Genomic DNA, 12666 nt, shown 5'->3' on the forward strand with positions numbered 1-12666 from the left:
GCGGTTAAGACTGCTAGAACAACTGGCTTTTAAAAAATAGAAATAAACTAAACACGGGGCTGAAGGGGCAGTTTGTCGTGCCACCGTCCCCTCTAAGAATGAAACAAATTCACGGGAGGATTAATAAGCAGTTTTTTTGGACATGGCAGCCAAACAGAACCTCCAAGGACAAAATTAATTGGAGAAGCTTGCAAATAGCAGATAGGCTTAGGGTTTAAATATGTAATGTGATGAATTAATATGTTTAATGCTGAACTGGAAAAGGGAAAAAAATATGTTACATGAGTAAGTTAATTTTATAAGAATAACGGTTTTAAAAACCGTTAAAATGATATACAGGTGAAACTTGAAAAATTAGAATATCATGGGAAAGTTCCTTGATTTCAGTAATTCAACTTAAAAGGTGAAACTAATATATGAGATCGACTCATGTCATGCAAAGCGAGATGTGCGTCTACTTGTCAGAGGTCCAGTCTTGCTCAGTTTGCAATCCTTGTTTTGCTGATTTCCTTGAATATTCTAATTTTCTGAGATTGTTAATTTGGGGTTTTCATCAGCTGTACGCCATGATCATTGCAATGATAACAAATCAAGGCTTGACATATCTCGCTTTGCATGTCACGAGTCGATCTCATATATTAGTTTCACTTTTGAAGTTGAATTAGTGAAATAAAGGAACTTTCCCACGATATTCTAATTTCTCGAGTTTCTCCTGTACACTGAAATTCAACCAGGGGGATGCGAGGAAGTCACTTAACAATGTTTCAGAGTTTGGTTTAAATAAGGTTGAGATTTATGTTTGTTTGTCTATTTGTTTGTTTAAATTTTTTTTGGAAAATCAATTTTAAAAATAGGGGGGGAAAGAACCTCCAGTGACAGGGGCAGTCTACCTCTCAGCAACCAAAGGGAGTTGTGTGTATGTAAGCAAGTCTTTTCATGCCCTGCTGCTTGTGAGTGCTCTAAGGCTGGACACTGTCAGAAACAGTCCACTGGGCAGATGAGGTATTGGTCTAATCAATCAATACACAACAGATTTTTTTTTGGGGGGGGTGGAATGGTTGAATGCAGATAGAATGGGATGTGGGAAGAGGGTCTGGAAAGGCAGTGTGCTATTGGGTGGGGAGGTGGGGGGGGGGGGCTGGCGTTCCAGATCTCTGTTTCCAAGAATCAGCCATGCCTTTGGGCTGTGCAAAGTCTCTAAGCTGCGTTGTGTATACAGAATCATAGAGCTGAATAGTCCAATGTAGGAATAACCCTCTGCAATGCATATATATATATATGTATATCTACACACACACATACACACACACACAGAGAGACACGTGTATCAGTTGCATACTGTTTGATTTGTTCCCCTGAAGAGAGAACTCTTCTGCAATAATATTTTGCTTGCATCTTCTTGGGTTAGCAGGTTCACACACACACACACACTCATACACGCTGGAAACATCGGCTATCTGCAGAACAGTAAAAAATAAAATAAAATTCAAGTCTGTAGCTGGAGGCAGTGTTGTAACCCTTATCAATAGGTTCCTTTCCTTTTCCTCGCTTCTTCTATTTTTTTAAACAGTTAGCCCTCCATTTGATCAGGAATATTTGGCTGTTGAGGAAGGGGGCGAGGAGGAGAGCCTCCCCCCCCTCGCCCCGCTGCGCTCTTTCCTCTTTCCGTTTCGGCGCAGCCACGAAAATGCCGCCGCGAAGGCACTTCTACCTGCCCTCATCCGCGGAGCCTTCTTCAAAGACGCGCCCCAGCATCCCTTCCCCTGGCCCTTCGTCCGCACTCCGTCCCGGACGCCAAGGCGGAAACAGCTTCTCCTTTTGCACCCGGCAGAGCTCTTGGGGGGGAAAAGACCCAGGCCCTTTCCGACGCCATTCGAAGATCAGGCACTATCTGTCGTCTCGCATCGACTCACCCGCCGTAGAAAGGAAGAAAAATTTGGTCCTGTGGTTTTTCTTTTTCTCTTCTTCTTTCGAACGTTTTAAAAAAAATAGAGTTGCTGTAATATATATCTATATATCCTTATATATATATATATATCTTTCTCTTTCTCTCTCTTCTATTTATATACACAACACGGTTTAAATTAGAAAGCCAGCTGTTAAAACGATGCAGCCAAGTTCTTCAGGTTGGTCCATTGGCTAACTGGGGGCAGCTGTCCGTGGTGCTGAATTCCCCCTCATATGAACACCCTGTGAATCCTTTCAGGAGGACGTTGTGAAAGGTGTTGTCGTTGTTGCTGGATGTTGGCTGGGTTTGTTTGTTGTCGTCGGCTTCCCTCTGGCCCCCACTCCGCCCAAGGAAGGTGGGGAATTGTTTGGGGGGGGGAAATCCCTTCTTTAAAACGAAAGAACGAAATCAACTGGAAGAGGGGGTGCTTAACTTCACCTAAAGGAGAAGAAGAGAGAGAGAGAGGTTGGACTGCAAGGTTGCCAAAGTCACGCACCTGTCGTCCCCCCCGCCATATGATAAAATACAGCATGATCGCATTGTGCATTGGGGGGGGGGCCGTGCGCGTTCAGATCAGATCAGGGATCGAAACCGTTAGAGGCTGCAAGCTCTTAAAATATTTTCGTGCCCCATGCATATATAATTCAAAATATAAAATAATAATAAACGGTGAAGTGAAATTTTATTTTTTCAAAATGAAATGAAGCCTACGGTAAGATGGAAGGTGATGCTTATTTTTGTATACTTCCACTTTATTCGAATTTTTCTTTCCTCTCCTCCTTTTTCTAAAAGCCTTTGATCAGATCCTCAAAACTAATCTGGCGTCTATACCTAGTGGAGATCAGGCCCCCAGCCTGCCTAAATAATAATAATAAATTTTATTTATACCCTGCCCTCCTCAGCCAAGACCGGGCTCATTGCAGCTAACACCAGGTAAAAACAATTGATTAAAATACAACTTAAAAACAAGATTAAATACAACATTAAAATGCAGCCTTTTTCAGTAGAAACTCCAATCAAAAACTTTTTGGGGATGAAAACGTCAAATCTTCACCAAGGCCAACTATCCAGACTGGTCCTAGGTGGGCCAGAAAAAAGCCAGGGAAGTCCCCAAATAGGAGTTCCATCACAGAAGGAGAAAGGAAAAAGGAAAGAGGGGGAGGGGGAGGGGATCAAGTTGATTCCAAGCCAAAGGCCAGGCGGAACAACTCTTGTTGCATGGTTGTCGTACTGGGGTTTTTGGATAGATTCCAGCAGAGAAAATGAACGCTCAGCCGAGCAACTGGTGAGGATTAATGTTAAAAATCCGGAAAAGGAATATTTTTTGAGGTACTTCCCTTGATGCCCTAAGCATGTACCATATTTTTTGCTCTATAAGACGCACCAGACCACAAGACGCACCTAGTTTTTGGAGGAGGAAAACAAGAAAAAAAAATATTCTGAATCTCAGAAGCCAGAACAGCAAGAGGGATCGCTGCGCAGTGAAAGCAGCAATCCCTCTTGCTGTTCTGGCTTCTGGGATAGCTGCGCATCCTGCATTCGCTCCATAAGACGCACACACATTTCCCCTTACTTTTTAGGAGGGAAAAAGGGAGTCTTATAGAGCAAAAAATACGGTATTTATTTTGCGTATTGGTTCATCCAGTCCTGGTTCGAATCCAAGGGGTCCAAACCCCTGGAGGTGCCCCATGGCTGGCGGGTGAGAAAGAGAGAGAGTATCCCCACTACTTTCAGAGGAAGACTTGCCCAAATGCTGCAATTCTTCCTCCGAGGGGAGTTCTTTCAGTCCCTTGTATCGCTTTGGTTCCCCTTTTGCTGGAGCTTTCCGGACTCCGCGACATTCTGGCATTTACGTACTGCGGGACTGCAGTCTCCATCGCAGAGACGCACAGTTCAGTAGGGGTGGCTGGCGTCCTTAGGCCGCTTCAATTGCACCTTCAATCTTTTCATCCCAATCTGGAACCCATTCATAGCTTGGATGGCTGTCTGGGCACTGGATGGGTTGTCGAAACTCACAAAGCCTGAATAAAAGGGGGAGGCAAAGATACGACATGATACGATGATCTTTATTGTCATTGTCCCATACAGAACAACAAAATTGGAAAAATCTACATCAGACATTCAAAAACCAACAATAATAAATTTAATAATAATAAATTTTATTTATATCCCGCCCTCCCCAGCCGAAGCCGGGCTCAGAGCGGCGAACAACAGTAAAACAACAAAACATTCTAAAATCATTTCATTATAAAATTAATTCCAATCAAATTAATGGCAACCATTGGGCTAGATGTTCTGTTAGGATTGCCAAAGGAGGGAGTCAGGATGCGCCCTGGCCAAAGGCCTGGTGGAACAGCTCTGTCTTGCAGGCCCTGTGGAAAGGTGTCAAGTCCCACAGGGCCCTAGTCTCTTGGGACAGAGCGTTCCACCAGATCGGAGCTACAGCCAAAAAAGCCCTGGCTCTGGTTGAGGCCAGCCTAACCTCTCTGTGGCCTGGGACCTTCAAGATGTTTTTGTTTGAAGACCGTAAGGTCCTCTGTGGGACATACCAGGAGAGGCGGTCCCGTAGGTATGAGGGTCATAGGCCTGCTATCCCAGCCTGGTTAGCCCACTAAAAACTCTGATACCCCATAATTAAATACAATATATTCTCATAGAGACTACCTTAAGGTAAAGGTAAAGGGACCCCTGACCATTAGGTCCAGTCGTGGCCGACTCTGGGGTTGTGGCGTTCATCTCGCTTTATTGGCCGAGGGAGCCGGCGTACAGCTTCCAGGTCATGTGGCCAGCATGACTAAGCCACTTCTGGTGAACCAGAGCAGCGCACGGAAACACTGTTTACCTTCCCGCCGGAGCAGTACCTATTTATCTACTTGCACTTTGACGTGCTTTCGAACTGCTAGGTAGGCAGGAGCAGGGACCGAGCAACGGGAGCTCACCCCTTCACTGCAGGGATTCGAACCACCGACCTTCTGATCAGCAAGTCCTAGGCTCTGTGGTTTAACCCACAGCGCCACCCGCATCCCTAGAGACTCCTTACACTGCGTTTAAAACCAAACTTGCATTTGGATAGAAACTGTTTCTCAGGTGGCTAGTCCTAGTCTTTGTAACCCTGGACCTTCTTCCAGAAGGCAGAAGCCGAAAGAGATCATTTCAGGAGTGCGCACTCTCCTGCGCTATCTCTGCCTCTTTCTTATGGCACCTGGAAGCTTAGATTTGATCCAAGGTGGGAAGAGTGCACCCAATTATTCTCTCCACAGTCTTTACAACCCTGGACAGCACTGTTTTCCCCCTGACCGTGCAGCTTCCAAACCACACACACAGATCATAAGTTAAGGCACCCTCTACAGTACAATGGTAAAATGCCATCAACAGGTCCTTTGAGAGATTGTTTTTCCGGGTCAGGTTTGCTGACGAGACTAAAACACTCAGGGTTGTTAAAACAAAAGGAGATTGCAAAGGACCTCTCCAAACCGAGGGCTTCAAATTGCCTGTCCTGTACCTGCCCCTCTTCCCTCCCTCCCTCGATTGCTCACCGAAACATTTGCTCTGGTTTGTTGCGCGGTCCATGAAAACTTTGGAGGAGATGATGTTCCCAAAGGGAAGGAACATCTGCATGAGTTCGTTGTCGCCAAACTCCTGGGGGAGGTGGTAGATGAAAAGGTTGCATCCTTCGGGGCCTGCGGTTAAAGAGGCAGCATGGCATAGTGGTTAGAGCATCAGACTAGGAGCAGGGAGGCCTTGGGTTCAAATCCCCCCATTCAGCAATGACTATGTGTGACTATGAGCCTGTTGCGTTATTTGGCTTGTGTCCCACTAAGTGGGGGGTGGGGAAACCTCTGGCCACCATGAAGGAATCCAAGTGGTCCTCCTGCAAGCACTTTCCACCAAACTGAAGGAATGGGTTTCCCAAATCTAAAAACCTGACTGTGCAGTCAATCTGAAACCGGCCCCCAAATCCCATTTTTCCTTCTCCAAGGGTGCATTAGCTAAAAACCCTTAACTTGAGCTCTGGAGCAAATGTATAACAAAAACACAGCTGTATAAACAAAGCTCTCTCCTTTATCAGTCCATGACGCCTAATGAATGGCCTTGCCAGTTCCAAAGTGAAGCAGGGATGGCACATTTGGGTCTTATCTTACATCCTGACCACAATGACGTACAGACCTTGTCAGCCCCCCAGGAACGGCGCCAGGAGTGCTCTTAGAGTTGGTGACCTTCTTACCCCAAGATAAGGAATACAGGAACACCCTTTTATGGTCAAGAGTACAGGAACAGGAACATCTGTGATGTCAACTTACGTGTATGAGCTTACGTGGCTGGTTTCCGGGTGAAGGGGGGGGAGAGGGTGCCTGGAGGAAATACTGTATATATTGTATGCAATTTCTCTTGTTATTGTGCTTGCTGTGAACTGATTCACGCAGTGCCTTCTGCTATCCGGAGAGCAGAATAAACTCTTTCTCTGAACCAAATCTCGGTGTCATTTGACTCCTTCCTCCCTGTTCTGGGAGCAACTCTCACCCTACCAATCGGTAAAGTCTAATAAGGCTACAAAACTATGCCCTCCCATTAGCAGAAGATGACTTACCTTCTCGTTGCTGCTGCTGGATTATTGGAAGGGGCTGAGGGATGGGCTGAGTGACTGGGGTGATGGTGGTGGCTGGGTAGACAGCTGGGCGGGGAAAGAGAGGGGAGACAGAGCATTCATTTGATTATTTTTCATGTATTTTGGTTTTTCAAAACATATTTTTCTTTCTTCAAATTTCGTTGAGTTGACCGGAAATCAAAATGCGAAATGCCTCAAATCAGAGCAAAACGCCGTCAATAAATTCAGCCTGATACTATATACAGTTTGCATTTTAAAAAAACCACACAAACAAATAAAATAATCAAATTAAGGAAAGGAAAAACCAAGAAATAAAGCTACTAACATACAGATTCAAGTTAGAATTTCAGGTCACCGCAATACAAATATCTATCTGTGTCCATTTTGCTCATGGAAAGTCCATATAGCTCTGCAATCTTATATACTTCACACACACACTTGACTTTGTGTGCATTCAGGTGGGCTACTAGTTTAAGAACTGAGTCAAACTCTACTGTATGTATATCAGTTTTAAAGCATGAAACTCTTAATCTCAGGGTTTGGGGTTTGAGCAAAAGATCGCAGGGGGTTGGACCAGGTGATATTCGTGATCCCTTCCAGCTCTACAATTCTATTCTAAGTACAGTGGTAATTTGCTTTGCAAGCATAATCCGTTCCGGAGGTCCGTTTGTAAACCTGTTATTGCCTCGAGAGCGAAAGGGCAAGACCCCCCACTGGTCTTTTCAAATGCTTTATTATTGGTGCAAAAACATTTACAGTGCAGAACGTCTCAATTCCATGTCTTGCTCAGTCACTAGCAGAATCTGAGAGTGGGTGGTCCTTAAACTTTCCCCAGCAGAGTAGTCTCATGAAGGAGCGTCTCCACCCCCATCGTTCTGCCCGGACGCTGAGGTCCAGTGCCGAGGGCCTTCTGGTAGTTCCCTCATTGCGAGAAGCAAAGCTACAGGGAACCAGGCAGAGGGCCTTTTCGGTAGTGGCGCCCGCCCTGTGGAACGCCCTCCCATCAGATGTCAAAACGATAAACAACTACTTGACATTCAGAAGACATCTTAAGGCAGCCCTGTTCAGGGAAGTTTTTAATGTATGATATTTTAGTGTTTCCTGGTTTCTATGGAAGCCGCCCAGAGTGGCTGGGGAAACCCAGCCAGATGGGCGGGGTACAAATAATAAATTATTATTATTATTATTATTATTATTATTATTATTATTATTACCCCCAGCCGACACCTCCTGTGATGGCCTGGGAATCCGATTCAGAGGCTGAACCGGAGGAATCCCAGCCTGCACAGGAGTCCCCGCCTCCAGGGCCGGCTGAACTGGGGCAGGGCCTTGATTCTGAAGCACCTACACCTGTGCCGGATCCTCAGGAGCAGGCACCAGGTGAATCCACTCTGGCTCCGGAGGTGGTTGAGGACTCAGTGCCTACAGGTGAGTCTCCCCCTGGGCCCAGTAACCCTTCAGCCTCTCCTGAACTGCAGAGGCTCAGGGCAGAGAGGTGAAGGCAACTGGTTTCTCCCAGGAGGAGTGCTCGCCTTAAGGCCAGGAGAGGCGGGTCTCCTGGGGGCCGGGACCGCCCTTGGCCTCAGAGAAGATAAAGGCCAGTCAGCCCGGTCCCAGGTTGCGGGAGCAACGTCGTTGTGGAGTACCTGTTCCTGCCCAGACCTGACCCTCCAGTGTTCCTGTCCCCGCCCGGCTTCCTGCTTCGGACCCCGCCTCGCTCCTTGTGAACTGTTTCAAGGCTGGTGACCCAGGACTGGACTTTGACTACGCCAACGGTAACCGTCCACCCGGGACCAGCACACCTCCCCTCTCTGCGCGTAAACCTACTGCGCAGAGAGGGCGTGGCTAAAGGGGGATCTGCCTCCCCCCGCGCTTTGTGCATGCTCGGTGCTGTGGCTCCCCCTTGCATCCTCTGGACCCTGCCTCCCCCACTGGAGGCGGGGCTTCCCTCCTCCGCGGAGGAAGTCCTGCTTCTCACGATCTTTGGAGGCTCCCTGTAACCCAGCTGCCCTTTCACCTCTCGCCTCTGAGCTGATGGCAGTTCCCTGACAAAACCAAAACAGGTTGTAACCCAAGGTGCGCTTTCACCAATGGGGCCTCCCCAAAAATATTGTTTGTAATAAAAAAAAAAGGTGGGGGTTGTGTCAGGTGCTGGTGGTGGTTGCTCGCGAGTAACCAGGCAGGACTCCAACCTGTCTTTTACAGGTTTTATTTATTTACAGAGCATAACCACAAAGTTCATGTCACTTGCAGTTTCCGGGAGTGGCCCCTTCCAGTTGTTGGAAATTCAAGCCCTTCTCATGAGAAGCTGGCAGCAGTCCCAGGCACCCGGCTTGATTCCCTGTTGACCTCCCTGGCTGCATTCCCCAGCAGACGCAGGCAAGGTCTCGATCGGCGATTCTTCTCAAACGTGAGAAGAACACCCCCCCCTCTTTCCTGCCTCCCCCAGGCAGGGGAAAGAGATAGACAGAAACGTATTTACATGCTTTTATTTCTGTCTTTGCAGCGTTACAAAAAACATGACTGCTCTCTCCATACTCCAGCAGTGTTGTGACAAAAACTCCCTGTACATCCTGTACAGCTCATATTACACTCTGAGGTAATTCCGGTGCTGCGCACTGTGAAATGACTGCCCCTCTGTTCCCACAGCAGTCCCAACATTCCCATCATGTTTACACTTCAAGCTAGGACTTTGCAGCTGCATTGCTTCATTATCGTAACACCGGTTTCCCCCTCCCCCAGCATAAGAACTTAGACACCCCGAATCCCCGCCTCCCCTCCTTACGTTTCACCCCTCTGCGAAAGCTGGGCGATGGAAACGGCATGTGTGCCTCCTGGTCGCCGGGCTAGGTGAGGTGTTTGGGCTCTCAGCAGCATCTTTGAGCCCTCCCTTCGCTTGGCTGCCCCCTTCCTTCTCTTCTCCACTGGAGGTGTGGTTTTCCCCACTGCAGGACAAGGAGCTGCTCCTCAGAAGTGTCAGACGCTCCCTGTATCCCCCTGCCTCCCTCCCCTGTTCCGTTGGCAGTCCCCTGACAGGTTGTAATCCAAAAAAAAGGTTGCAAACCGGGACACACACTTCCGGGTTTGACATGTTTGTAATCCAAAACGTATGCAAACCAAGACGTATGCAAACCAAGGTACCACTGTAATTCTGTACGTTTTCAAAAGCAGTGAGCTTAAGGTGAGTCGTTCTACATATTTTGAAACTGCCCTTCATCCTTGCTGTCCCCTCTGGCCCTGATCAATGCCATACGCAAATCTTGAAATTAGAATATAATCTATAACGCTTCCGCCAGCCTTAGAAAAATGTGTGTATTCCCCAGGTCAAGTTCCACTCTCATGTACACGGTACCTGCATACTGCTGGACTCCGGTGAAGGCTGGGTGCATAGTCTCTGCTACCGATGGGTTCTGGGCTAAAAGAGGAGAGATCTTATTTTATTTTTCTAAAGGAACAGACCTGTTGAGAAGAAGGGAAGTCCTAAAATGTGAACGAGCCAAAAAATAATAATGAATTGGAGTTGGGAGTGGAAATTGGGAGTCGCAACAGCATTTTGAACCATTGCTCAAAACAGACATCAGAACGAAACAGCCAGCAACCAACTCAGAACCTTGAGGACTAGAATGAGCAGGTTTACTGAAGATGGTAGTCGGGAGAGGTGAGAGTTGGAGTCCACCATCATCTGGGAGGAGCATAGGCTGCCCATCCGTATCCTCCTCTCTGTGCCTGTTTCCCACACCCCACCTTTCCCCTTTCCTACCTGTGTAGGGAAGAAGCCCATTCGTATAAACGGCCTCCAAGGTGGGATGGCTGCTAGGAATGGGGACCACTCCTGCAAAGCTGTTGGTGATGGGGGCCACCAGTCCCGGGATGGCAGTCGTGCCCAAGAGAGGAGGCGAGTGTAACCCTGCAGAGACAGAAAAGCGGGTGGGTGTAACTTTCCTTTTAACAACAACAACAACAACAACAATCTTTATTACGGTCCAGAGACCCAACAAATCGTTACAAAGCAATACACAATTCATACAGCCTACCTCCAGGTTAAACAAGCATTTTGTTCAGAATATAGGGATCATTGGTTCTTGCAACCACCGATAAAAACTTGGCCACTGCTAATGTTCTAGCATTTGTCCGGTCTTCCAATAGGAACCTGACATAGTGAGCCTCTGATTTTCCCGGGAAAGGTACCAGTAAGGGTAGTATCAGTTCAGCCCTGGCTTGCTCATATTTTGCACAATGCAGCAAAATATGTTTTATGGGATCGATGTCTTGAGCACACGAGCAAAGTCTGTCCTGGTAGGGAACTCCTCTCAACACTGCAGAAGGAAAGACGTTTAGTCTGGCTTTGGTGAAAAGCCTTCGATAGTTTGGTACTGTCAGGTTTTTAATGTAAGATGTTAACTTAAAGACATGCCCATATTGTACCCTTTTAACAGCTCTGGGGACAGCATTGGAGCCTGCCCTTCCATGCATCCAGATGTGCCTTCCCCCCTCAGAAGCATCTTTACATCAGGTGCTTGTTCGTCTACTGTTTACACTGAGCGGCATCTTTCGCGCACGCTTTTCAACCGGGGCTGTCAGGAATCGAACCCGGGACTATCTGCATGCAAAAACAGATACTCTTCCCATTGAACTAGCTCTCCAGGGAGAAAAAAAGAAGAGGAGCTGCTTTGTACCAGGTCAGAACGTTTACCTGTCTGAAGTCCTGGATTCTCTACCATGGCAGAAAATATAAAATTAACGGGCAATCCGCCTCCATCTGGATTGTGGAAAATACAGTGGTACCTCGGCTTCAGGTTACATACGCTTCAGGTTACACACTCCGCTAACGCAGATATAGTGCTTCAGGTTAAGAACTTTGCTTCAGGATAAGAACAGAAATCTGGCTCCGGCGGCACGGCAGCAGCAGGAGGCCCCATTAGCTAAAGTGGTGCTTCAGGTTAAGAACAGTCTCAGGTTAAGAACGGACCTCCGGAACGAATTAAGTACTTAACCCGAGGTACCAGTGTAATGTAGGAGTGCAAATATCCAGAGTGTTGGGATACTATGAGGAATTATAAAATATGCATCAAGCCATTGTGTCCGCTATGAAAGCATGGCGTTGACTGGGTTCGATTCATTGACAATTTCCGATCAAATCCCACAACCCTCTGCATCTCTGGCCATTTCCTCTACTGTCCATTTCTCTCGCTTGACAAGTCACGTACGCAGCCCAGTTGCCAGTTGCTGCACGAGGCATCCTGGGTCATAAAGTTGATAGTTAGCTTTGATGTAGTTTAATCTTTAGATAGATCTTAGGGCCAGGAAGAGGGTTCACAAGAATATGATAAATACTGCCATCCTTCCTTCCTTTATTGCTTGTTTATGACCTCCGGGTTTGCTGAATGCATTCCTCCTTTTTAGTCCTGTTTTAATTACCCCAGAAGTATGCATGCTTAAATTAGCTTTTTGTAGTTTGACTTTGTCCCCACATGAGGTTTTTTGAAATGCTCAGAGGAAATCTGATTGGCTCTTACGTACACTGCATAAAAAGTTCTTTTGTGAATAAAACGACCTGGGCCGAGGGGTGGACAGGAATTATTATAATACACACTCCTCCCAGAGTCTTGCTGGTTCAAGCCTCTGTGTGTATTTTATTATCAAAGTCCAATCCTTCCTTTACTTTGGGAACGCCTCAAATATTTGTTGGATCGAAGTCAGAGCTGGTCATATAGTGGAGAAGTACAAACCTACTAGATTTGGCTTGGATCTATCATTAGGCCAGCCCTATCATTAGGCAGCTGGGGCTGAAGGAGGGGAGCAGTGTACTGTAATAGAATTTTAAGGTCATATATATATAATAAATGTTCATAAATGTACCAATATCTGGAGCGGTACAGGAAGACCTCCTTGAAACCATTTTGACTCCCTGAAATCATTTTGACTCCCAAGCTGACCAAATGTTTCTCTGCAGGGAGGGAGGGGGTGAGGGAACCTACCCATTGTCTCAGGAATTAAGTAATCACCATTTCAAAAGGAATGGCCAGACTACCAGGAAAGGCATTATCAGATAACCTGGCAGACAGGAAAAAACAACAACGCACTCAAATTTCTGTTGTAGACCACCTTTTCT

At 46.9% G+C, this 12666-nt stretch overlaps 1 protein-coding gene across 2 annotated transcripts in view; it reads right to left on the reverse strand.

Moving 5' to 3' along the window:
• Positions 1 to 733: 733 nt before the first annotated feature.
• Positions 734 to 12666, reverse strand: part of CELF5 (CUGBP Elav-like family member 5) — a 78749-nt gene continuing 66816 nt past the window's right edge. For both annotated transcript variants that reach the window (XM_081895672.1, XM_081895671.1), the window contains exons 8-13: positions 10315 to 10461; positions 9907 to 9969; positions 6537 to 6620; positions 5485 to 5628; positions 3806 to 3969; positions 734 to 2386 (exon numbers count right to left, since the gene is read on the reverse strand). In XM_081895672.1, coding sequence (XP_081751798.1) covers positions 3842 to 3969; positions 5485 to 5628; positions 6537 to 6620; positions 9907 to 9969; positions 10315 to 10461 — 566 coding nt within the window. In that variant the 3' untranslated portion in view covers positions 734 to 2386; positions 3806 to 3841. The remainder of the gene's footprint in view (positions 2387 to 3805; positions 3970 to 5484; positions 5629 to 6536; positions 6621 to 9906; positions 9970 to 10314; positions 10462 to 12666) is intronic.

The sequence above is a fragment of the Podarcis melisellensis genome (assembly GCF_964234715.1).
Source record: "Podarcis melisellensis genome assembly, chromosome: 18".
NCBI lineage: Eukaryota > Metazoa > Chordata > Lepidosauria > Squamata > Lacertidae > Podarcis > Podarcis melisellensis.